The sequence below is a fragment of the Helianthus annuus genome, chromosome 15 (genome assembly GCF_002127325.2).
Source record: "Helianthus annuus cultivar XRQ/B chromosome 15, HanXRQr2.0-SUNRISE, whole genome shotgun sequence".
NCBI classification, from domain to species: domain Eukaryota; kingdom Viridiplantae; phylum Streptophyta; class Magnoliopsida; order Asterales; family Asteraceae; genus Helianthus; species Helianthus annuus.
In genome coordinates, this window is record NC_035447.2 from 175,114,532 (window position 1) to 175,139,516 (window position 24,985).

General features: G+C 40.5%; 1 protein-coding gene and 1 long non-coding RNA gene across 2 annotated transcripts; one reads left to right on the forward strand and one right to left on the reverse strand.

Moving 5' to 3' along the window:
• Positions 1-381: 381 nt before the first annotated feature.
• On the forward strand, positions 382-918 carry LOC110914671. Its single transcript, XM_022159453.1, has one exon. It carries the CDS (start codon positions 382-384, stop codon positions 916-918), a length of 537 nt encoding a protein of 178 aa, XP_022015145.1.
• Positions 919-19,133: 18,215 nt separating this feature from the next.
• LOC110913091 lies at positions 19,134-22,811 on the reverse strand. Its single transcript, XR_002578364.2, has 2 exons — positions 22,481-22,811; positions 19,134-19,389 (listed from the first exon to the last, which is right to left on the reverse strand). It is a non-coding gene; the product is annotated as an uncharacterized LOC110913091 (long non-coding RNA).
• Between the last annotated feature and the right edge of the window lie 2,174 nt (positions 22,812-24,985).

Below are 24,985 nucleotides of genomic sequence, written 5' to 3' on the forward strand. Positions count from 1 at the left end.
GAGAGCTGAGATTAAGATGTATTTTCACTGTTTTTATGTGTTTAACATAGTTTCAACATGTTTTTAATTGTTTTGACGATACATAGTATCCAAACACAAATATGAATAAAGTAATGCACTTTCATTATGATTTCAAGTCTCGAGTACAATTTGGGAATAAAACCAAATACCACAAAGGTACAACTTACAAAAATAGAAAGTACAAGTAGACTTGCCAAAAATGGAAAGATTGAAAATACGAGGTGTCACACTGCAGAACATTCAAAGTTCATCCCAAAGATTGCTCTAGCGCCGCTGTCAAGAGAAAAACTGCCTCCAACAGTTGGAAAATTTAATGGGCTAACTGATCCTGATGATCACGTATTTACAAGCGTTGGTTGCATGGGAGGATGGAATATGCCTATGTGGTGCCATCTATTTATCCAAACTTTCACAGGGGCTGCTCGCGCCTGGTTTGACAGCCTCCCACCAGGAAAGATCAAGTCGTGGGTTGATTTCAGAACACAGTTTGTAAACCACTTCAGTCAGCAAAGACGTTACCAGCGCGACACAGCTGAAGTAACAGACATTTGGCGAAGGAAGAACGAAGGTTTAGAGGATTTCATCACTCGCTTTAATAAGGAATGTTTGGAAATCGGTGGTGTAAGCGAACAGCTCATGCGCGCTCACTTCAAGAAAGCCATTCGCCGTGATAGGCTCATCAGGACTATCACGAGAAAAGATGGAATGCCCAAGGAATGGGATAAGCTTATGGAAGCTGCGAAGATAGTCGCGCAAACTGAAGAGTCATTGGCCGGTCACAAGAACTCTTACACTGAAGATAGATTTTCCAAAGGAACCTCGCGCGATAACAACAGACGCAACAAAGGCAAAAACCCTGGATGGAAAACCAGCCATTCCAGCGGTTACGACAAATGACCTTGATACAGAGAAGACGAGCGAGACACCATTGATCGCATTGGTTATCGGAAGGCAGTCAGGAACGAGAATCGAGAAAAACACTGGACTCCGCTCATAAAGACACCAAAAGAGGTGCTCATGACGGAGAACCATGATTTTAAGGCTCCAAGGCCTATGACGAACAAAAAGGGGCAGGACCCCAACCTGTACTGTGACTTCCACAAGGATACAGGTCATCTGACAGATGACTGTATCAGCTTAAGGCAAGAAATCAAAAAAGCATTGAAAAGTGGAAAGCTAAGCCATCTGGTAAAGAACGTGCGCAAAGAGACACGTCAGATTCAGCGCAACGATGATGGAAGAGAGAAAAAGGTTAGACGTTTGGAAACACACATGGTCAACGGACCAAGATATAGCGCAAGAGATAAAGGTAAGCGACCTTTCGAACCGGCATGGCAAGAGCAACAGGTCATCTTCCTGGTAGTACGCGGGGGTCCACGCGCCACGCGCCCCGTCGTCATTACCGGTATTGTTGGGCATTACGAAACAGAATACGTATTCATTGATCCGGGAAGTACAGCGGATATCATCTATAAGCAATGCTTTAATCAGTTTGACGATGAAAATAAAGCGAGACTTGAGCCAGTCGACTACCCGTTGCCAGGATTTTGCAACGAAATGGTCTTCCCACTAGGCCAAATCAGCTTCCCCGTCACGCTGTCTGACGGGAAGCATTCAAGAACAACAATTGTCAACTTCATGGTGATGCCTGTTAAATCAAGGCATGATGTTTTGATTGGGAGAGAAACCCAAGGAGAGCTGAACATGGTAACCTCCACACCCCACTCAGCCATCGGGTTTCCAACTGAGACGGGTGTGGCGATCATATATGCAAAGAATGAGGTAATGTCGACAGAGGGTGCGCGCCCAACCAAAGCGGCGAAAGTTTCAACAACTGAACCGGAAAAGTGGGTCTTGAATCGCAAATACCCAGAGCAAACGGTGACGATAGACCACGCGATCTCACCAAACATCAGAACGCACCTCAAACAACTTTTGTTCAGGAATATGGACATTTTCGCCTGGACTCCGGCATATATGACCGGCGTCCCGCGCGACGTTACCGAGCATTGTTTGAACACTTATCTCTCCGTTGAACCAAAAGTACAAAGAAGGCGCAGCTTGGGGGCGGATAAAACCAAGGCAATGAATGAGCAAGTCTGTGAGCTGTTAAAAGCAGGAATCTTAAGAGAGGTGCACTATCAGAGTTGGGTTGCAAATCCCGTGATGGTGGAGAAGTCGAACGGAGGATGGAGAATGTGCGTCGATTATACCGATCTCAACAAGGCATGCCCTAAAAACTGCTACTCTTTGCCTGAGATCGACAAAAAGATAGACTCTCTCGCACCATACAGGTGGAAATGTTTTCTGGACTGCTACAAGGGTTATCATCAAGTTCAGATGAAGCTGGAGGATGAAGACAAGACAACTTTTCGAACCGACCTCGAAATCTTCTGTTACACAAAGATGTCGTTCGGTCTCAAAAACGTCGGCCCAACATACCAGCGCTTGATGGACAAAATCTTTGCGGAAGATATCGGGAAACACATCGAGGTTTACATTGACGATCTCATAGTCAAAAGTCCTGAGGAAGACCAGATGTTCAAATATATTGAGAAAACGTTCAACTCGTTGAGAAGGGTGAATATGAAACTGAATCCAGCCAAATGTTCCTTTGGTATGGAAGAAGGCAAATTCTTAGGCTTCGTGGTCACAAATGGCGGATTTAAAGTTAACCCAGAAAAAGTCCAAGCCACAGAGTGAATGTTGTCACCTCGAACAATCAAAGAAATGCAACGATTGGCTGGTCGTCTAGCCGCGCTTAATCGATTTCTATCAAACAATGCGGCGAAGTCATGCCCTTTTATCAGCACTCTGCGCAACTGCGTAAAAAAGCAAGAATTCAAATGGACGCTAGAGGCAGAAACCGCATTTCAACAGATGAAAGAATGTTTGATAAAGCTCCCTACTCTGACCGCGCCGTTTGAAAAGGAACCACTCATCCTGTACTTGTCCTCTTCAGACAAGGCAGTTGGGTCGGTATTATTGGTGGAGAGAGATGGAGTGCAGACTCCAATATATTACATGAGTAAGGTGCTTACCGATCCAGAAACAAGATATTCAACAATGGAAAAGTTGGTACTTGCGCTGCTACATGCCTCTAGAAGGCTGCGCAGATACTTTACAGGGCACGTGATCACAGTACTCACCAACTTTCACATCGGCACAATATTTCAAAAACCAGAGACGTCTGGGTGGTTAGCAAAGTGGGCGATCGAGCTGGGGGGCCACAACATCTTGTACAGGCCGCGCCCAGCCATCAAGGGTCAAGTTCTAGCGGACTTTGTCACAGAAGTCCCAATAGATAAAATCAAGGAATGTGAGATTGTTGAGACTCCCGTGAAAGACACGTCCAATGAGTTATGGTTGCTGTACACTGATGGGGCCTCAAACGAAGATGGCGCAGGAGCTGGATTGCGCCTTGTGAGCCCTGAGAAACATGAATTCACATTCGCCATCAAGTTGGATTTCAAGAATACCAACAACGAGGAGGAATACGAGGCATTCTTGGTAGGCTTGCGCCTCGCCATAAAAATGGGAGCTCAAAATCTGCGAGCGCATGTGGATTCACTCTTGATCGCCAACCAAATCGACGGACTATACGATGCGAAGGGAGAAGTTAAGTCTTTGTACTTAGATCAAGCAAAAGAGTTACTTCAACAATTCAAGTCCTACAAGGTAGTGCATATTAATCGCTCAGAGAACAAACTAGCAGACGCCTTGAGCAAGCTCGCGTCAACTTCTTTTCAGCATCTCGCCAAAGATGTAAGAATCGAAGTACTAAAAAACCCGTCGGTTCTGCTGCGTCAAGTAAATGTGATCGAGATAGGGCAGCCATCTTGGATGACCCATATAATCCAATATTTGCAAGAAGGAATACTCCCTGAGAGCAAAGCAGAGGCAAGGAAGATTCAGAACAAGGCCTTGCATTATGAGATGAATGGCGGTATCCTGTACCGAAAATCCTTCTTGGGGCCACTATTGCGCTGTGTGGACCCCCAAGATACGAATTACTTGATTAAGGAGATTCACGAAGGAATCTGCGGCATCCATGCATGCCCGCGCATAGTTGTTGCGAAGATTATGAACGCTGGATACTACTGGCCAGGGATGCACGTTGACGCTCTAAAGGAACTGCGCAAATGCGACTCTTGTCAAAGGCACGCCCCGAAAACCCTGCGCCCAAAAAATGATCTCATCCCTGTGTCCACTACATGGCCTTTCCAGTAGTGGGGAATTGATATGGTGGGACCTTTCCCTGAAGCTCCGGGAGCTGTGAAGTTCATAATTGTGGCCGTCGATTATTTCACCAAGTGGGTGGAGGCCAAAGCACTCGCCTCAACTACTACAATGATGGTGTGCAAGTTTATTTGGGAACACATCATCTGCAGGTTCGGCCTCCCACTCAAGATTTAACCGACAATGGCACCAACTTTGCGTCTGACGACCTCCAGAAGTGGATGAAAGAGATGAAAATCGAACACACTTTCTCCTCCGTTGCGCACCCTCAAGGCAACGGGCAGGTTGAAAGTGTAAACAAAAGTATTGTCGGCGGGATAAAAGCCCGACTGGGCACAAAGAGAAGAGGTTGGGTAGATGAGCTCCCAAGCATCATGTGGGCTCATCGAACCATGCCGAAGATAAGTACTGGCGAAACTCCTTTTAGCCTAGTCTATGGCTCGGAGGCAGTTATCCCAGCTGAAGTTGGACTCCCCTCGTCGCGCTTGACAGCAGTCAACACGGTTGATAACGAGGCAGAGCGTCGTCTCGACTTGGACTTACTGGAAGAAAGACGCGAAATCGCGCGAATTAAAGAAGCCAAGTACAAGACACATCTGGAAAGGTATTACAATGCAAGAGTGTGCATTTGTACCTTCACTCCAGGAGGGTATGTCTTCAGAGACAATGAAGCTTCAAACTCTGAGCGCCCAGGAAAGCTAGCACCTAAATGGGAGGGCCCATACTTAATACACGAGGTGTTAGGGAAGGGGGCATACAAGTTGCGCACTCTAGATGGATACATCATCCCGCGCACATGGAACGCGCAACAACTGCACAAGTGCTATATGTAACTACTCTCGGCCTTGCGCCTCTACTCACTCATGAGGGCCGCGTGCCTTTTTAGTTTCCTATGTTGGCTAAATGCCCTTTATGTAACTTTCATGCGATGTATGTTGGCCTAAGCGCCTGTTTCTTAATCAATGAAAGCATACGACTTATGTTCTTTTATCATGATGACTTCCTACGTTACAAATGCATGTTAAACTTTTGATTAGCTCGAAAACACTTCAGTAAATTACGAGCTCTTGAGTTATGCCTCCAAGGTCCTTCCGCGAACATAGCGCGAGACCGGGCAGTTACACTCGCACAAGAGCCACACTTACATTTATTCGCGCTAACTTAACCAAAGTTTCTAACAACAGTGCAATAATTGTAACTAGACAAAAAAAGAAAACAAACTTAAAACGTCATATTCAACAAGCGCAACCGCGCAATAGTTACATAAGAAGCAAACCATCATTGATTGAATCCAAAATAAGCGCGACCGCGCAAAGAGTTACATCTAACATCTAAAAACAAACTACAAGGCACGAAAGCCTGTCAATGCTATTCATTCGTGACCGTCTCCATCATCATCATCGTCATGCTTGTCGCCATCACCATCACCATCATTGCCCGCCGTTTCTTCCTCATCAGAGAATTCAACAGTTTCTGGTGGATTGAGAATGGTTTTTAGACGCTGACACCAGTCGTCATGCTCTAAAGCCTTTGTGACCAAGTCCATCACAGGCAGTGATAGATGATCATAAGCATTTTCAGCGCGGACCAACTCAGCATCAGCTTCCTCGGTCACTGAGCAATGACTAGTATCAAACCCTTGCCCAAACACCTCTTCAACATGCTGCGCACACTCCAGATAACCTCCACAGTGACCAACCGCGCGGGAGGCATCTATGAGAACAGCAACAGCTCCATCCAATTCTCCAGCATTTAAGATGGAGTCCACCATCTATAGCAAAAGAAACAAATGAGAAATTGGTCTTAACAAATAAAGCCTAAGTTAAGAAAGATAATAATACCAGGACTAATCCTTTGCCACGCATCCATTCAGCTTCGGAGACCAGCGTGTCCACAATGCCTTGGACCTCAGAATAGCTATTTTGTGCCACATTGAGGGCAGCCTAACTTATTGTGCGTGCCTCCTCAGCCTTTTGCCTGGCCTCCTCAGAAGAAGCAGCTTTTCCCTTCTTAGCCTCAAGGTCGATCTCCAAGGACTCACTTTTGTCAACCTGCTCTTGTAGGCGACGTTTCAACTCTTCAATCTCGACGTCCTTGGCCGCCAAGTCCTTATCCTTACCAAATAACTGCGCTTTCACCTCAGCCAGTTCAACCTACAAAGGATAAAGGACTTAGATAATTCTGCAAACAAAAAGCACAAGGAAAGAAAAGGTAAGGGTTTCCCGAACCTCAGCATGCTCCTTAGCAGCTTGCGCTTCTTCGACCTTCCCGGTCAGCTCGGCAACCTTACCCTCAAGCTCATGATCTTCGTGCGAGCTGCATACATGCGCTGATTATCTTTCTCACATATCTTCTTCCATTCAGCCTTCTCCTTCGCCAAAACATCTTCAGCAGCACGAAGTTTGCCCCTAAGGCCTTCACGGCCCCACTCTTCTGATTTCCTATCAGATTCAAACTTGGCCTTCTATTCGGCAAGGGCAGGTTTAGCCTTCTCATAATCCTTAACCTGCCTCACCAGGCGCTCACGATACTTTTCCCAATCCGCCCGCTCATTAACCATCGTGCGCCATTCTCGCACGATCTGGTGATTGGCGGCGCGAGTGTTGGCCTCTCCAACAACATAGGCTTGGTATATCCCATCGTGAGTTCGTGCCCACTGGCGGTTAACCTCACAAGGAGGGAAGGAATTTAAGAACCAATCACGGCATGCACCAAACTCCATGAAAGTATCCTTCTGCTTTAGACCCCAGGGATCTTGGTGGGGAGCGTTGCCATGCGCCTCCTCCGTGTAAGTCTTATAGCAAAGATCGCCCACAATATCTTTAGGGCCGATTGGAGATTGCTGTACAAACCCTCTAGCGCCACCAGGGCCCGCGCCTCCTGCAGCAGCAGATTTCTCCTTATGAATCGAAGAGCCTAGCTCCCCAGTAGAAGTTACTTTAGCAGTTTGAAGTGGGGCATCAGGCTGCGCAAACTGCGCTATTTTCTCAACCTCAGGACCTTTCCTTTTCTCATGAACGGCCTGATCAAGCCCCGTCACAAGGACGACCTTCGGACCCCGCGCTTTTTCATGTGCAGTTGTAGCAGCGGCCCCAGTCTCCTTACGATTACTACCAATAGGTTTTTCCGAAACCTTCTCCTTCTCCCTCTCAGCAGCTGTCTCAACAACCTTCTCCTTCTCCTTCTCAGCAACCTTGTCCACAAGTCTCCCAGCAGTCTTGAGAGTTTGATGGTAACCTTGGGCCTCTTCTGCGTCGGTTCCAGAGGATCCTTAATAACACCACCCTTCTTTTCAGGGGTTTTCTTTTTGGCCTCTGAAACAAATCAAGTGTTAAAAAGAAGCAACGAAAGAAAGCAAGGTAGTCAAGAAACTAACCAGGAGAGAATCTGTAAAGAGAGCGCAAGTTGCTCTGTTTCCCAATAAAAGGGACTCCACCAGGCTTTTGCACCATAGAAGCACCAGCCGTGGTCTCCCTGCTCCTTTTCCTGCTAACCAGCTTTGTAGCAGGCTCCTCCTCCTCTTCTTCTTCTTCTTCCTCCTTTTCATCTAGCGCGATAGAAGACGGAGTGGCTCCAGCATCTGGGTTTCGAGAACCCGCACTCCCCGAACTCTTTGAAGCAACAGCTCCTGTTTTCTTCTCGCCTAGGCACGACAAACCTTCAAGTGAGTCACTGGTAATCACATAATCTTCCAAGTTACTCTGGCGAAAGCGTAGAGTACCTTTATCAGCAGCACTGGTCGCTGCGCGGCTACTCCCACCCTTTTTGCTGGTCACATCAGCATCATTGGTGATAACCTTCTTTTTCTTTGTCTTCTTCTTCTTCTTCTCCTCCGGGTCAATCCCGAGGTCGCGCAACACACCTGCAAAGATGTTAGACCAGGAACTTAGCTCTCTATTTGAAGATCCCACAGACTCCTCGCTGGAAAGATAGACAATCTCTTTCCCAGCAGAGGTCATGGTGCGCAAAGGCCGGGGGTTAGGTATATGCGCACCTTCGGCAGAAGTGGGTGGATTGGCGAAAGCTCCAGCAACCGGATACATAAAATAACCTTTGATTTCTTCGTAACAATACTGCTCCCCTGCCGCCAGCGGGTGCACCCCCATTGATCCACCAAAGGCGGGGAAGGCAACTTGCCACAAATGTGCTTCTACACTCAATATCATCAAGTTAAAGCACAGAGATTACAAAAAAAATCAAAGAAATTGAAGAAGTAACTAACCTTTATCTTCGAACTTCAAGACTAGAACGTCCTTACTATCTGCTGGCCACTGATCACTCATCTGTCCCGCAACCAGAATGTTTTCACCAAAAATCCGGTTAGGTGTAGGATTGAGCTTCAAATACCAACCCTCCTTCTTAGGAATCGCCAGATCCTCCTTCTCGATCACATCAGTCCAAGAGCGGAAGGTCATGGCAATCGGCACCACCTCCTCGCGAATAAAGAAGAACTTCTGTTTCCAATCATGGAAACTCTTGGGTGTGTTCAACAAGATCTTCTTCGCTGCTCCGCGATTACCGAAGGAATAGAACCCCATATTTCTGATAAGCTGATAGAAGACCCGGAACTTCTCCACAGTGGGTTCTACATCATGAGCACGGCATAAAAACTCGAAATGTCGAACTCTCACCATTCTAGGTGGACTCATCTGCGAAATGTGAAACCCATAATACTGAAGTATATGGGCCATGAAGTTCGTCGTCGGCAACCGGAAGTTTCCCTGTAAAAAGAAGTCTTCAAAAAGTGTAATATATCTCGGCGGTGCATCAGCGGCAGTCTGGTGTTGACCGGGATACCTGGCATCCCTTTCCGATGGAAATCGGAAGCCTCTTGTGATCTGCTCAAACAAACCCAGATCCCACTTCAGAACACGAAGAGGACCTTCTTCACCGGGATTTTCTTCCGGATGATGTTCTTCAGCCATGGGTATTCAGAGAAGATTTCGAAAATATTGATAAAACCTGAAGATCTGCTAAAGATCTTGAAGATCTGATACTACCACTTTGAAGATTTGAAGATACAAGGAAGACAAGGGGAGAGAAAAGGTAGCAACAGTAGAAGAAGTAAGGATCCACTCCCCTTCGTCGGATATATATACCCATCGCATTTAATGCGATGGGTAAACGTGTCGAGATCACCGCGCACGTGACCAATCAGAAAACGCCACGTAAGGTGGGATTCTCGGAGTGACGGTTACCACGTGCGCGTGGGCCTCACTCGCCTGATGGAAAGCCGAACCGTCAGGGACAACTTGATGACAACCGTATCAGCAGTCAACTCAAACGTCGCCATCAACGACATTTGCACCAACCCGTCAGAATTCAAAATTCGAGGGTTTTCCCGCCTGGAATTACTACAAACTTCATGCAGAAGTTACTCAGGCCGCGCAATGTTAATGTTACACAACAAGCCTGCGCGCCTACAATCAGAAGCAAAGAATCACCAACAGCCAGGCATAGTAGTCGCGCCTTAGCAACTGTCAAACATTTACACCCGCGCGTCTACTCAACGCAAAGCAAGCATTTTTAGCACTTTCTAAGTCCAGAGCTTCAACCACTTGCCTTGCGCATGGTGCAGCACTGGACTGGGGGGACTTAAAGGGGTATGGTCCTAAAAAGTCACGCAGACCTTCATTCAGGTCGCGCGCAAGACCATACTCCTTATTCATCAAACCGCTTACTGCCAACCTCGTGCGGTTTATGTCATCATGAATGGATCTCCGAGGTCTAAACAAGAGAAAACACCACATTCAACACTTAGCCTTCTGAATAAAACCCTCCAACCACCCATACCCTGCGCGGGCTACTTCCGTGTTCAGCAAGGGCCGCGCAGAGATATCGCGCAGGGCTACTTCAGAAGGCACACAAGGTACAAGTGGCAGAAGAAAAGGGCCAATCCGCATCCTCCGGGCTCTGCTCAATCGTGCTCCATGATTGCCTGACGTGCAGGAGACAGAAAGTACTTAAGGACGCTTACGTGGCACCAATCACAGGGCAGAGACACCTGCCCAACGATCTCCACTTACCTGCTAATGGCAGAGGGACAACAAGGCCGACAACAGTGACACGAGGCTCCAATCACGGTGCGCCAGCACCGAAAAACTTCTAGAAGCCACTAACGGTCGACACCAGTGAGACAAGGAGCATATCCGCCATGTTGTCGCCTTCCGGCCCAAGGCCCATCAGCCCACATCCTCTTACACCTCTCCGACTATAAATAGAGACCTTAGTTCACAGGTTAAACATTCTATTCCCTCTACTCTCACTCTTTACACACTTTAATCTCCTCCAAGCAGATACTTATTCTCACGTCGGAGTCTGGTTAAGAGGGAAACCCCCATATTCCCCTCTTAACGAGCTAACGGTGTTCTGTTTTGCAGGATTAGCGGATCATTAAGGAGCTCAGAAAGTCATAAGAAGATTAACCCTTATGGTAGAAACATAAACCAAACTAATCCACCTTAGAATTATTTCCATGTTTCTTCAGTGTCGAATAACGTCACACCCCCTCCCCTCCGTATAGTCTAACAAATGATTATACTTTGGAATCAGGTTAGCTCCATATTTATTTTGAGGTTATGTGATACCATTTCGTAAGTTTTCAATTATTTAGAAGGAATGTGTTACCATTTCATCAGTTTTCAATGTCACATCATAAAGTTCATGCTACGTAGTCTTTAGCATTCACTTACTTTTTCACCTTTATTGTGTAATGGTTTCATAAATTTTCATTATCGACCTTAGATTAAAATAATATATAAATCTAATATACATTCTTTAGAAAGGGAAAAGAAATGTTTGATTGGTTGAAAAGGATGGGGCTTCATCCTTTTTTCCCTTTCACGTAGTTACCCTACCAATGGCCATCAACTGAACGTTGGGTTAAACGCCTTCTAATGCCGGAAAGTTGCCACCTCATTGCAGCATGAGGTGGTAACGCATAACCCAGGAAACATTTTCCTCCCCTAAGCTTTGTATAACCTTGATACAATAAGATGCACGGACACCTTACTCGAAGTGTTTACATATATGGATTATATCTATTCCTTAAGACCGGTTCCAATCCTAATCATCTTCTCACACACAACCATGTGAATTTAAACCCCAAAAACCTAACAATCCTCACACGCACCATGGATAATCCTCCAAATAATGGAGAGAGGTATACACTTTACAGGTTGGGTAGGTGGAGAGAGATTTTAAAACTTTGTTTGTGCAGGTTTTGATCAATTATATTGGCTATTGACAACAATTTTTTAACAAATAAATTGCGTACACCAAACATGAAAACAAGTTTTTACCACATAAATTGTATACAACAGGTTTTTACATCGTGTGGCTATTAACACTAGTTTTTACCAATTGTAATAAAAAATGCATACATTATACAACACTTGTAGCAATTATTGATTGCAACAATTAAACACAATTCCATACACATCTTTCATACAAATGAACTAGGAATAGGGTTGTAAACGAACCGAACGTTCAGCGAACAGTTCCTGAACCGTTTGGCGGGAAGTTCATTTATGTTCGTTCGATTAGCTTAATGAACGAACACAAACAAAAAAAATTCGTTCGGTTAGCTTAGCTATCACACCCCGATTTCCGGTGGGCCTGGAAGGATAGGGTTTAAACGTGACGATTGGATAACAGTATCACAATTTAATAATGCAGCGGAAGTATTGGAGTAAAAATATTCATTCAATAAAAGTCTTGAATATAAATAAAATTTATACAAGAATTCAAATACAAGCCCACAGGCGGGATCTAGTAAAAAGAGCTTTAGACATCATAAGCCTTAAGCTAGGAGTTGCAAATTACATAGCCTTTATCATAGCCGACCCGGATTCCCAGCCTAATATCAAGGTTCGGTACCTGCAGTTCAATATTTTGAAACTACGCCAGCTTTCGCTGGTAAATACAATTAACTGACTCATTTTGAAAATAGTTTTTCAGGAAGAGTTTTATACATAGAGAAAACCCGTAGGTAATCATTTAATATTTCTTGGGATTTTATCTTGTCACCAGATTTACATACTCGTCATACAATGGGAACCAGAGATCAAAGCCGGTCATTTTCAATGCTATAATGATTAAGGTACACACCAAAGTTGAATATAACGCCCTTATCATAAGGAATCACATAATCCGAACAACAATCATTATTGCACATAATATATGCATCACCGGCATTTACTATACTAAACAAAATATGACATCCTAAATTAACAAATACAACCATTTGTATTACATTATACAACACCAATATGTATGTTATATCAAACTTTGTACATGTGCAGTACCAACATTTCCTCTACCAAACAACATAATACATCCTATATTAACAAACATGATCATCCGTATTGCATGTCCACAAACTACCTACACATAACATTCGCATTAGTTCACAAACTCACACCTCCTGCTCTTCTTTCCATTTACTAAGCATCTTTCAACACTCCTCCTGTTTCAACGCCTCTTCGTCTATCATTTTCTGATATTTTTCATCTGTCAGACCTATAAATCAAATATGTCCTTGTTGTTAATCCATGAGCAGTTTCGAATATATTTTTCCTACATACATTACACATATTACATCAATTATTTCGTGTATGCATATGTGCAGTAAACATATTACATACAATATGTACAATGTTTATGTTTTAAAGTAATAATGCACTTGTGCATATACCGTAATACATTCATATTAACTTAATCTGATAAATATATATGCATAACTATGCACATGTGCATTAACATGACTAACCTTATCAACATGTTTGCTTCAATAAAAAAAATTAACCCTTACCAAATCAAATTTCGTATTACCTCCAATCATATTACCCTCTTATACAAAAAGTAACAAGGGACACGTGTTGTTACACCCTTCAATATTTCAAGGAATTTGGCGACACAACGCTTGGAACCGGTGGACATAGCAGATTGCAAATCCGCACACACCTTTTCCTTTGTGAACCGTCATACGAACTGACGTATTAGAACCAGTGGAATTTTCCTAAGCGGTACTTCATCTCCACAAGAGTCACAACGGTTTGTGCAAACGGTATTTCGACCCTATAAATTAGCAACGTTCCTTATCCCATTTACATTTGGAAAATCAAGAACCGTTGTGCACACTCTTCTGACGATGTCTCTTCGTCTCCGGACCGCAGCCTCTTCATCTCCGGCGAGTCGTAACGGTTGCCTCTACGTCTCCGGTGAGTCATGACTGCCGCCTCTACGTCTCTGGCGGGTCGTAACTGTCGCCCCTTCGTCACGCATATGGATCTCTCTAATCGATCTTGACGAAGTAACCGAAGTGATTAAATTCTAATTCACATACTTCAAAAGATTGACTAGGATGACTCCCGAAGGATTGTGGAATCTTCATATAAAAGTTCAAACAACATCAAAATTCGAAAAAAAAGGACAACAAAGGACTGCCAGCAAATCAACAAATCAAATCGCAAAATATGAATACAGTTTCAACGAAGAAGTTGAGTCATCGCAAATCGAATATTCAAATACCGAAAAAGGCAGTCAAATTTCAATTCTGAAAAAAGAGAACAATACACAGACGCAAGAAGAAGGCAATCAACGAAATCATAATTTGAAAAAAAAACCCTAAAGTACGAGGGCTTCGAAATCGCATCGATTAAATTTTCTGTACAATCGAATCTAATTCAATTCATAAGATGGTTTTTAATGTTTTGGAAATCACGTGATTTAAACTAAAAAGTCAAAAGGAAATTTTAATAATTAACTAGAAGGACACAAGTATGAAGACCATAACATTCAAAGCACAAGGTTTCAATCTCATCAAGTTTAGCCCATCAAATATTTATTAGTTGGTATTGATATAATAAAAAAGGAATCTCAAAAATATTTACATCATGTTATATTATATATAGTGGCAACTTTCCAAGTTTAGTTTCTTAGACTTTGGCCACAGAAGTTTGATATTTATAATTTTTGACCCCTAAACTTTTGTTATAAACTTTGATTACAAATGTTTCACATATTATATTTGAATTTGATCATGAAATTAGTTCACTTTAAAGCATATCTATTCATCCACATAAAGAAAATCAAAATCATATCCCATTTTGTCTTATTTCTAATGCACCATTGCCTTTTTACATTTGGCATCCCTTCACTACCAAGGTTTGACATGTCAAGTGAGTGTCTAACCCATTCACTATTTTACCATTAAAATTTCTAACTTTGAACAAGCAGTTCTAAAATTATCTTTGATGCGTTTTGCTTAAACAAGATTTGACTTTTTTTTTTTGTTATATTTTTTCTTGCCATAGATAGTTTCTTTGTTCCTCTTTCAATTTTCTTTTCTTGATTGTAATTTTTTTAATTTATTGCCCTGACTTAATGGTGTTCAAAGATTATGTTCTTAATTTTGGTTTGAAGATTAATAAAACATTCAAAATCAATTTCCCGCTGCAACGCGCGGGTTGACGTTAACTCGTTTAACATTAATTAGTAACAAATCTATTCTGTCAACTATGCACATGTGCATAACTATGCACATGTACATTATCATAAATGACATTGTTAACATATTCTGGCAAACTATACGCATGTGCATAACTATGCACATGTACATCAACATGAATGACCTTGTGCATAATTATACGCATTTGCATCAATATGACTGACCTTATTAAACTAATCTGGCAAGATTTGCATAAGTGCATTAACATTACTAACCTTATCAACAGGTTTGCTTCAATAAAAAAACCCTAACCCTTAGCAAATCAAATTGTATTGTATATATATTAAAAATAGAAGTCAATGAATAGTTTTTTAAATATTATAATAATATATAGTTTTTTTAATACTTTTCTTATCTTCTTTACTTTTTCAGTTGGATAACCTTGTGTCAACCGATATTTGTATCGAAAATACCGGTACGATTATCGGTACATGAAGGTAAAAACCGACACCAACCTGGTAAAGAAAATGCCAAAAGTCGGAATCGAATGATTTTGAAAATCTTTTAGTTCGGGAAATTCGGTACTGCTACCCGGTACCATTTACTCATCCCTGATCACGAGTACCGTACGAACAACAACGGTATCGTGCAACTTTTTTTGTTGATTTTCTTCAACTTCTAATGATTTTCTTTTTAGTTCAAGGGTAGGGATGAGCTCGGTGCCAACCCATACCGAATCGGTACTGGTATTGAAAATACCAGTTACGGTACCGGTATATGAAGGTAAAAACCGTTAGTGAACCGGTACTAGGAACACCAAAAGTCGTACCAAATTGGTACTTAAGATCTTTCGGTTCGGGAAATTCGGTACCGGTACCCGGTATCATTTGCTCATCTCTGACCACAGGTTTCATACGAACAACATCATTATCATACAACTTTTTTTGTTAATTTTCTTTTGGTTATCTTTTAGTGTTTGTTTTCTATATTTTCTTTTTATTCTTGTCAGCGGTTACGTGCGCAACGCGCTTGTAGTGATTTCAAAACACATGTAAACACAGACTAAACAACAAAAGATGTTTACAATTTTACCGAACTTTGGTCAACAGTAGCCGCAGACACGAAATTACAATTTTACCCTTTTCTAATTTCAACTACAACTCTGAAAGAATGGTGAAATTGTTAAGCGGTGCTTCTTTACCCAACGAGCACAGATACAGAGATTAGACGACGGACGATAACTGTACCGTGTACTACTACAACCGTCAACGGTGATGACGGGTTTGAGATCTGAACGGAATCTAAGGCGGCGTGTTTGGGTCTTTTTTAGAGAGACAGAGAGCAGAGAGTCAAAGAGACGGTTTGCTTCCCGTCGTCGGAAAAAGAACGAACACCACCACTTTCCGGTCTCCTTCGCTTAAAGCCAACGACGTTGACCACAATGAAACCAAAACCTAAAAACCTAGAAGCGATACCTTAACCACTTCCATTATGTTACCGCCGCTTAATGAAGTCGTCGGAAACTCGGATTTGGGGTTGATGTTAGATCGGTTTAGATCGCCGGAAACCCTTGCATGTGACGTGGGAGTTTAGTTGGTACACGGCGGAGGTTAGATGGTGGTGGCTACTACGTTCTGAAAAAAAAAGCTGGGAAAGAGAGAATAAAGTAATTGTTTTCGGTTGTCTACCCTCTGCCACCACTAATTTATTCCGCATTCACAAAAAAAGACTACCCATTACCTCCGGAGAATACGATCGTTCTAGAGAGTGAAAGAGACAGTGAGGTGATGGATGTTATGGAGGAGGCGGTAGAGACTTTTAAGGTGGCAGGTGGTTATGGTGGAGGCGGAAGTGGTCGTGAAGGTTGTGGAGGGTTTGGTATTTGGGTGAGGCAAAAGAGAGGAGAGAATAGGGTAAAGCTTTGAAGTGTTTTTTCACGTGATCTCTGACAAAAAGTATACTACAAATTCCAACTTGCAAGTTGCAGCTTATATTTTGGGAAAAAGAAAAAAATAATTGTAGTAAAAAACATGGTTTTTTACATTTTATTATTATTTACATTGATTATCTAATTAGATGAGTGACAACATATTAGGTTTCTATAATATAAAATATAAGTACGAAATTGAAAAAAATTGCAAAAGTTTTAGAAAAGTAATAATTGTAAATTAAACACACATATTTTTAATGGAGGGTTTAGGTTTTTTTTGAGTTTATGTTTAGGGTTTAATTTTAGTTTTTTTTTTTTTTTTGGGGGGGGGGGGGGTGGGAGTTAGGTTTTTGGGGGATAGTTCACCTGCTTTGGGCTAAATCAATTTACGATTTTATCCCCGCTTTAAAATTATGATTTTGCCATCAGTTTAAAATTACGTTTTTACCTCCGGTTCAAAATAAAATTATACTTTTGCCCCCAGTTAAAAATTACAATTTTGCCCTCGGTTCAAAATTACGATTTGGCCCGTTTAAATTTACAGTTTCGCCATTAGTTTTATTTTGTTCCTCCCAGCTAAATTACGACTTTGCCCTTAATTTAAATTTACATTTTTTCATTGTTTTGTTTGCTTTCCCAGTAAAATTACGATTTTGCCCCCAGTACAGACACAAGATGGGGGAATAGTGCCAGGAAGCTGTGACACTCGGCCAACCAATTTACGATTTTATCCCTGCTTTAAAATTACGAATTTGCCATCAGTTCAAAGTTACGTTTTTACCCATAGTTCAAAATAAAATTATGTTTTTGCCCCCAACTAAAAATTACTATTTTGCCCTCGATTCAAAATTACGATTTTGACCCGTTTAAATTTACAGTTTTGCCATTAGTTTTGTTTTTCCCTGCCCAGCCAAATTACAATTTTGCCCTCAATTTAAATTTACATTTTTGCCATCGTTTTCCTTTACTTTCCCAGTCAAATTACGATTTTGCCCCCAGTGTAAAATTACAATTATGCCATCGTTTTAGTTTTTTCTTTTTCTTTTTTTTTTTTGAGAAAACTATAGTGGTGCTTTGTTTTAATTTTTTGACTCGGTGTAATTTTTATTCATGTTAGGCGGCTGCCTGACACACGCTTATTTATCCTAAAAATTTACAATTTTGCCCCCAGTTTAAAAATATTGTTTTCTATCGTGTTTTTCTTAAGCAAAAGTATGATAGTGTTTTAATTTAATTGGTTGACTCAATGTAATTTTTTGAGATCGTGTTATGAGTAGTATGTACAAGTAACCGAAACATACCTACATGTTATGAGAGAAATATTCGGCTTAGTGTTTTAATTTAATTGGTTGACTCAATGTAATTTTTTTGAGATCGTGTTATGAGTAGTATGTACAAGTAACCGAAACATAGACCTACATGTTATGAGAGAAATATTCGGCTTAGTGCCCCGCAACGCGGGCGAGGCAAAATCTAGTTTAACATTAATTAGTAACAAAACTACATACAAAAAAAACGCATAAATACCACATTAAAGTTCGTGTTATCACAACAGTCGCCCATAGTCCCTCAAAAATCATATACATTACACCATTTTCTCTAATGCAAATATGAAACGACAATTTAAGCCTCATATTCACATATAAAAGATCTGAATCGACGATTAAGCGTCATGTTATCATATAAAAGTGCAAAACAAAGTGTATAAACTTACAAATTCACGGAACGGTGTAGCGATGCTGGATATTCCGACAATAACTAGGTTACGGCGAGTTCGTTGGACGTTTGTTCTTCAGATCTCCCTAATTGTGCCACAATCTTCAATGATTCTGTTCTTATTGCCCTAATTTCACATATATAACGAATATATGATTGATGATTCTTTTCTTTTTGCCCTAATTTCAAGAATACATGATGAATGGTAAGATCGAGATGACGAATTTTGGAGAATCTAGAGTATCGGATGTGAACTAAGATGACAAAATTTGAAGTCCAGGAGTGTCAGACGTGAATTGAATAAAAAAAATGATTTAAACCGATGATTGAAGTCTAGGAGGAAGAAGAGGAGCTTAATTAAAACTGTTATGTATTTATAGTAATGCCCTTTGTTTACATTGGTTCCCATGGTTCTCGCAATAAATGTGGTTCTCGCATGAACCCTACCGTATATAAACCTAAGATTTTTTTTAAAGGATAATACATGTAATTTACGTATAAATAATAAAATGACAGTTTTGCCTATCACATGAGGGGCACATGATTGGTTTTAACCAAGAAAATGGATAGAGGTTGGTGTAAATAACCTGTGGTGTGCAAAAGTTTTAAATAAAGGACATTTGGTGTAATTTGACTAATTTCTAAAGACAAAGGACACACGCAACAAGTTGGTGTAACGTTAAAGGACAAACCGTGTAATCTACTCTTTTAAGAATGTAGTTTTTCCCTTCTTTTTAAGGATTATATCATAACTTGCATATTGTACACTGGCTTGTGACATGTAAACAAATGCATATATATTATTCATGATAAGAAAGTTTAGAAGTTTTATCTCAACATACATAGTATGTTGTATCCTTAGTAAGTTTGGTTTAACAAAAAGAAACGATGTCAAACAAAGTAAACAAATGAACAGGAAGGTTTAATGATTAGAAATGATGTCCAAACAACATGCGTTTTGTTTTTCCTTCTTTCACGCATACACCAACCAATAAACGAAAATTCATTTATTCAAATGGCCCCCTCCCAAAACCTGCGAATCACAAGAACAAATGTTTAATAATTACATGTGTTTTCCTCAACAACATCCAAGTAAACGAAAATCTAACATAAAAGATTGTCAGCATATCCTATTTCTGTATTATATTACTACTAATTCTTAAAGCCACCCCACCTATAGGTACAAGATTAAAATAAAACGGCAGGTTCCAACATATAATAATCATTTTCTCATTGCAAAACATCCACTCTCCTTCTAACTTGCTATCCAATACAGCAGCTTTAACTATACATCTCAAAAGTTTAGGTTTTCACTACACCATCCAAATATCAAAACTTACCAAGGATCAGTAGAGATCCCAACTCCCAATGCCATTTAAGAACAAAGACACGAAAGAAGGAAATGAACCATACCATTAATTGTAGTGCAATAACAAGTTCAGAAAGTTCCTGTGAGGACTACAGAACTTGTTAAGAACGATGGGAAAGAATTTGTTGGTGCTAATTTCTTGAGCACCATTTAAGGGGTAGACTTGTAACACCTGATTTTGGGGACTAAACATGCAAAAAGGGAATTGAAATAATGGACCGGTGACTGTAAATGCAAGAAACTTGGGAGAAAGATTTTTAACCTATGTTGTCAAAGACCAAGGCGCAGGCGAGGCGCATCAACCTCGCCCGGAGCCTAGGCGCAGAAAAAGCGTGGGCGTTTTTAAGAAAAGCGCACATAGAGAAAAAAAATATAAAAAATCTGTTATGCTTTGAAAATAAATAAGATTCCACCTATAAAATTAAAAAAACTATTATATATGCCATTTAAGATCATGTAGCTAATAGTTAGTAGCAAAAGTTTAGGACTTATATGAGTTTCTGAGCTAGAATTTGGTTGAACTCGTGCGTGCCCACATGAATGCAGCTCTGAAAAACCGGGCCCGCGTGAGGCAGTTTTTGCACGCACTCGGTTTCGTTTTTTTGTGCGTTACCTTTTGTTTTCTGCTTATGCGTTGCGCCTCAGCACCGTTTTTGCGCCTCAGCACCGTTTTTTCAAATAAAACCCATTTTTGCGCCTAGGCTACCACCAGGCGCTATAGGTGCGCCTCGCTGCGCCCGAGCGCCTAGGCGCGCGCTTTTGACAACATAGTTTTTAACGAATCACCAGGTCAAAATCTCATGCATAGCCCCTCTATCAAATTATCTTCGCGGTTGTAGATTTACACACACACATCTTGTTCCATAAGACAGAGAGAAAGACAGGGGGTGATCGGGAGGCATGAAATAGATTTAGACTCAGTTGAATCTCACAAACCAATCAGCCAAAAGAGGAGAGAGCAGCTTGGTTTTTGGGGACAGCCGAGTGCTACTGATCTGGATGAAAGCTGTTGTCAACAGCGATCATGGTTGGTGTTGTCAATCAAAGGGACCGAGTAGCAGTCGCGGTTCAGCATTTACAGTGTGGTGTCAGTGTGTCACAGTCTTGAAGGCAACCAAGAAGGGAGGATGCTTTTAAGTGAGTTTTAGAGACAGTTTAAAGAGATGTTTTTAATGGGGTCATACTCATAGGTTGATAAGTGCAAAAAGAGGAACACATATCAATGAGTGTCACGAATCATGAAAATTTTGTCAGCCCTTTTTAATCAATTTTCGAGCTAGAATATGTCTCAAGTAATAACTTCTAAAGCATGCAATGAATATTTAACGTGATTCCAAATGTTATGTGCGTGAGTTTGGGTTAAGGAAATAGCATAATATGTCATAAATGGTTTAGATGTTTAACGTGTTTTGGATGTTTATAATATGTTTCAAAGAATTTATAAACAGGTTTTACATTAAAATGGGTAAAGTATTGATGGTTTAATGTATAGTTTTAATGGTTGTTGTTAGGATCGGTTTTTACGAAAAAGAGTCGCATACTGCCAAGGAAGGAATAGACCATCGATTTGGTTGTAAAAGGCTATGTGTTGACAAGATGTAAGATACACAAACATAGTCATCCTCCCATCTTGCTAGATTATGTCTTTAATCACTATCTAGCAAGATCACATGTTGATCTACATCAATAAAGAAAAGGAAGCAGTGTTCATATGTACAAAGATAAACAAATAGCAGCCAAAGGCATAAGCCTAGGTGCACAGCCATAGTGCCTTGCACGATCAAAGTGTCCTAACAGCGGGAGAAGCAGCTTTAAGTGTCCTAACTCCTAACAGTGGGGTTTTTTTTTTTGCTAACACTAGCTAGAAGAGAGGAAAGGTAGGAGAGAAAAGGTAGAAGAGAGACAATGGTATGTGAAGAGATAGATTTTTTTTTTCTTTAGATTGTTCACTGTGCACCCTAATGGTGAGTGTGCAGGCTGTTCATGCTTCCCTATGTTTCGACTTCACCTTTTTACTGGTTAACATCTTAGGTTTATACCTTGACTTTTTAAGTGTGTAGAACCAAAACTTCACAAGATAAGATTTTGTTATGCAATTTTATATGTTAGTAATTTATTAATTTTCTGCAGAGATTAAGAACATAATTTAAATTGCTTTTTATAGTATGCTTTTAATTATACTTGTAGAATAATATTAGCTTTCTTAGCCCATCTTATGTTTTTTATATCTTTTTAATATTGTGCCTTTCTTGTCTCAAGCATGCACTTTTTTCGCCTTGCGCCTTGGCGACAAGCGAATATACTGTCTTGCGCTTTTTAGTAGCTAGGATAAATGGCCTTTACAAAGGAGACAAATATAGACAAGTTCATATGCTATATGTATGTGATACACCAATACATAAGCCGAAAGATTTGCTATTCCCAAGGTTTGGAAATTACAGAGTGTGTTTAAGCATTTAACACATGCTCATGTTTGAATCTTATCATGCCTTTGCTTTTATTTGAAGTTTATCCTTGTACTCATGTCTCCTCTCACGCAAGCATAACATGTGTATTTAGTAATAAGATTTTATTTATTTATTTGCTTTGGTTCTAAAAAAATTTAAAAACCTCTCCTCCTAATAAAGACCAAAATTGCCCAACTAGTGAAAGATGATCAACACCAGCATATGGTAAAACCCCAAATCAGGGTATAGACTTCCTAGTATATGAGTTATTGAAAATCAATCAAGTATATATAGAAATAAGAAAATACCTGAATCGGATGAGCAACTCAATGGCCTTTGGCATGTTGCTGGTGCTCAAGATGACGACGCTCCTCAGGAAGGGCGACAAGGTAAGAGAAGATCATGCCACCAAAGCAGACGTGATAGAGCGGAACGATGGAGTCGGTCTGAATGTATTTGGCATGGTAATTATCCAATGCTCGCTGGATGAAATTCTTGGCGTTGCTTGTCGTCACCATCGGCTTCACGTGCTTCGGCACGTCTTTCACCTTCATTCCCCTGATCTCGTTGAAAAAGCTCCTCATCGCCATTTTCAGATCTCTCCCAAACCCTAATTGCAATCTTGTTGCCTTTTATCGCATACCGGTGGTAACGGGTCGGGTAATCTTCGATTTGGACAAATTCAAATTCACACTTACGGTAAAGTGTCTATTTAAGTCCCTCTTGTTAAACTAAATGTCTATTTAAATCTCTATAACTACTTGAATTTAATCTTTATATTATACATAACTAGTTTTTGCCCTGTCTGCGTTGCGTAGCATTAAGTTGAATATTTCTCGCTCATAACATGTACGTCTATGTTTTGGTTACTTGTACATACTACTCATTGCACGATCTAATTTTTTTTTTACATCGAGTCAACCAATTAAAAGAAAACACTACTATACTTTTGTTAAAAAAACTAAAAAGATGGAAACACTGTAATTTTAAAGCAGGGGCGGATTTACATTTAGATAGGGGGTTCCCAGGAACCTGTTCGATCCTTAATTTATAGTGTTAACGTATATAGAATATTCTAAAGGAACCCCCTAATATTTTGTAGAGGAACCTTATAAACAAATGTGTAGAGTAGTTCACTGGTTTATGTCTGCGTTGTGTAAGTTGATGTCGCATGTTCGAGTCTTGGGAAAACCTGTTTTTTGCCCTTTTTTTTGCCTTTTTAATATCATCTCCACTCTCTCCAGCCACTCATCCACCATTATTGCTACCACCCATCAATCATCCACCTTCTTCATCTCCGAAGGTAAATTTCTCCATTTCAATCCATATATTCATCAATTTAGCCGCTCTCAATCTCATACATTCATCTCAAAACCTAGAAAATTCTAATTGTTTGTTGATTAAAATATGAGACTGATTAAGTTTCTAGGTTTATTTGATGAATTCAGTATCCATTTAACATAGGGGCGTTTATGTGTGGATTTTGAGCTCAAATCAAACGAATTATACACCCCTTAATTTCTTTTGATTTCATTCTAATTTCTTTTCCCTTCTTTCTTTCTTTCATTTATTAAACTGGAGAACAGGTGTTGTTGGTCTGTTTAACACAAATGACGGTGGCACTAGAGAGGTCAAATGGCAATGAAGGTGCCAAGACCATGGACAACAGCAGTTTTCTTTTTTTTTTTTTTATCATTTAGGCTTCAAAATTATGAGTCTACAAGACAAGAGCAGGCTCTTTTTTGATCTTTTCGGTTGTCGGGTTTGGGTTTCAAGCATTCAGATTTTTTTTTAATCATTTAGGCTTCAAAATTATGGGTCTACAAGACAAGAGCAGGCTCTTTTTTTATCATTTAGGCTTCGTGTTTTTAAATTTATCATGACGATGTTTTTTTCATTCTTGTATCGTATTTTTATTATGTTTCGAACTTTACCCGACCCGAATCGTCGAACCGTTCCGTATTTTTTATGTTCGGACACTTAAAAAGTGAACCCCGTAGAAAAATTTCCTGGATCCGCCACTATTTTAAAGTGAGGGCAAAATTGTATTTTTTTTCAAAACAACAAGAGTAAATTGCCATTTTAGTCCCTGAGATTTGGCCCAAATTGCCATTTTAGTCTAAATAGTTTTTTTTTCTCCTCTGGGTCCCTGACTTTTCCATTTTCTTGCCATTTTGATCACATTGCCTAACTCAGTGTAAAAATCTGGTTATAACCAGGGGTATTTTTGGCAGAACTGTTGTGTAGTGATAACCAGGGGTAGTTTACAACATAATTTATAAACCTCATAATAATTTAATGCCAAAAATACCCCTGATTATAACCTGATTTTTAGACTAAGTTAGGCAGTGTGATCAAAATGACAAGAAAAAGGAAAAGTCAGGGACACAGAGGAAAAAAAAACTATTTGGACTAAAATAGCAATTTAGACAAAAACTCAGGGACTAAAATGACAATTTACTCAAACAAATGAACGTGTGTCAGGCAGCCGCCTGGCGCGAATAATAATTACACCGAGTCAACCAATTAAAACAAAACTCTACCATAATTTTGTCAAAAAAAACTAAAACAATGTCATGACTGCAATTTTACACTGGGGGTAAAATCGTAATTAGACAAAGAAAAAAAAACAAAAACGATGGCAATACTATAAAGTTGTACTAAGGGTTAAATCGTAATTTGGCTAGGAGAAAAAAAAAACAAAACCAATAGTAAAACTATAAATTTAAACAGGGCAAAATCGTAAATTAGCTTGACCAATGGGTGAATGCCATGTGACATCCACCACCGCCCATCTCAACCAATGACAAAAA

Bases quoted from the DNA above. Each gene is read 5' to 3' on its own strand.
- LOC110914671 (XM_022159453.1), top strand. From the start codon at position 382: ATGGGAGGATGGAATATGCCTATGTGGTGCCATCTATTTATCCAAACT.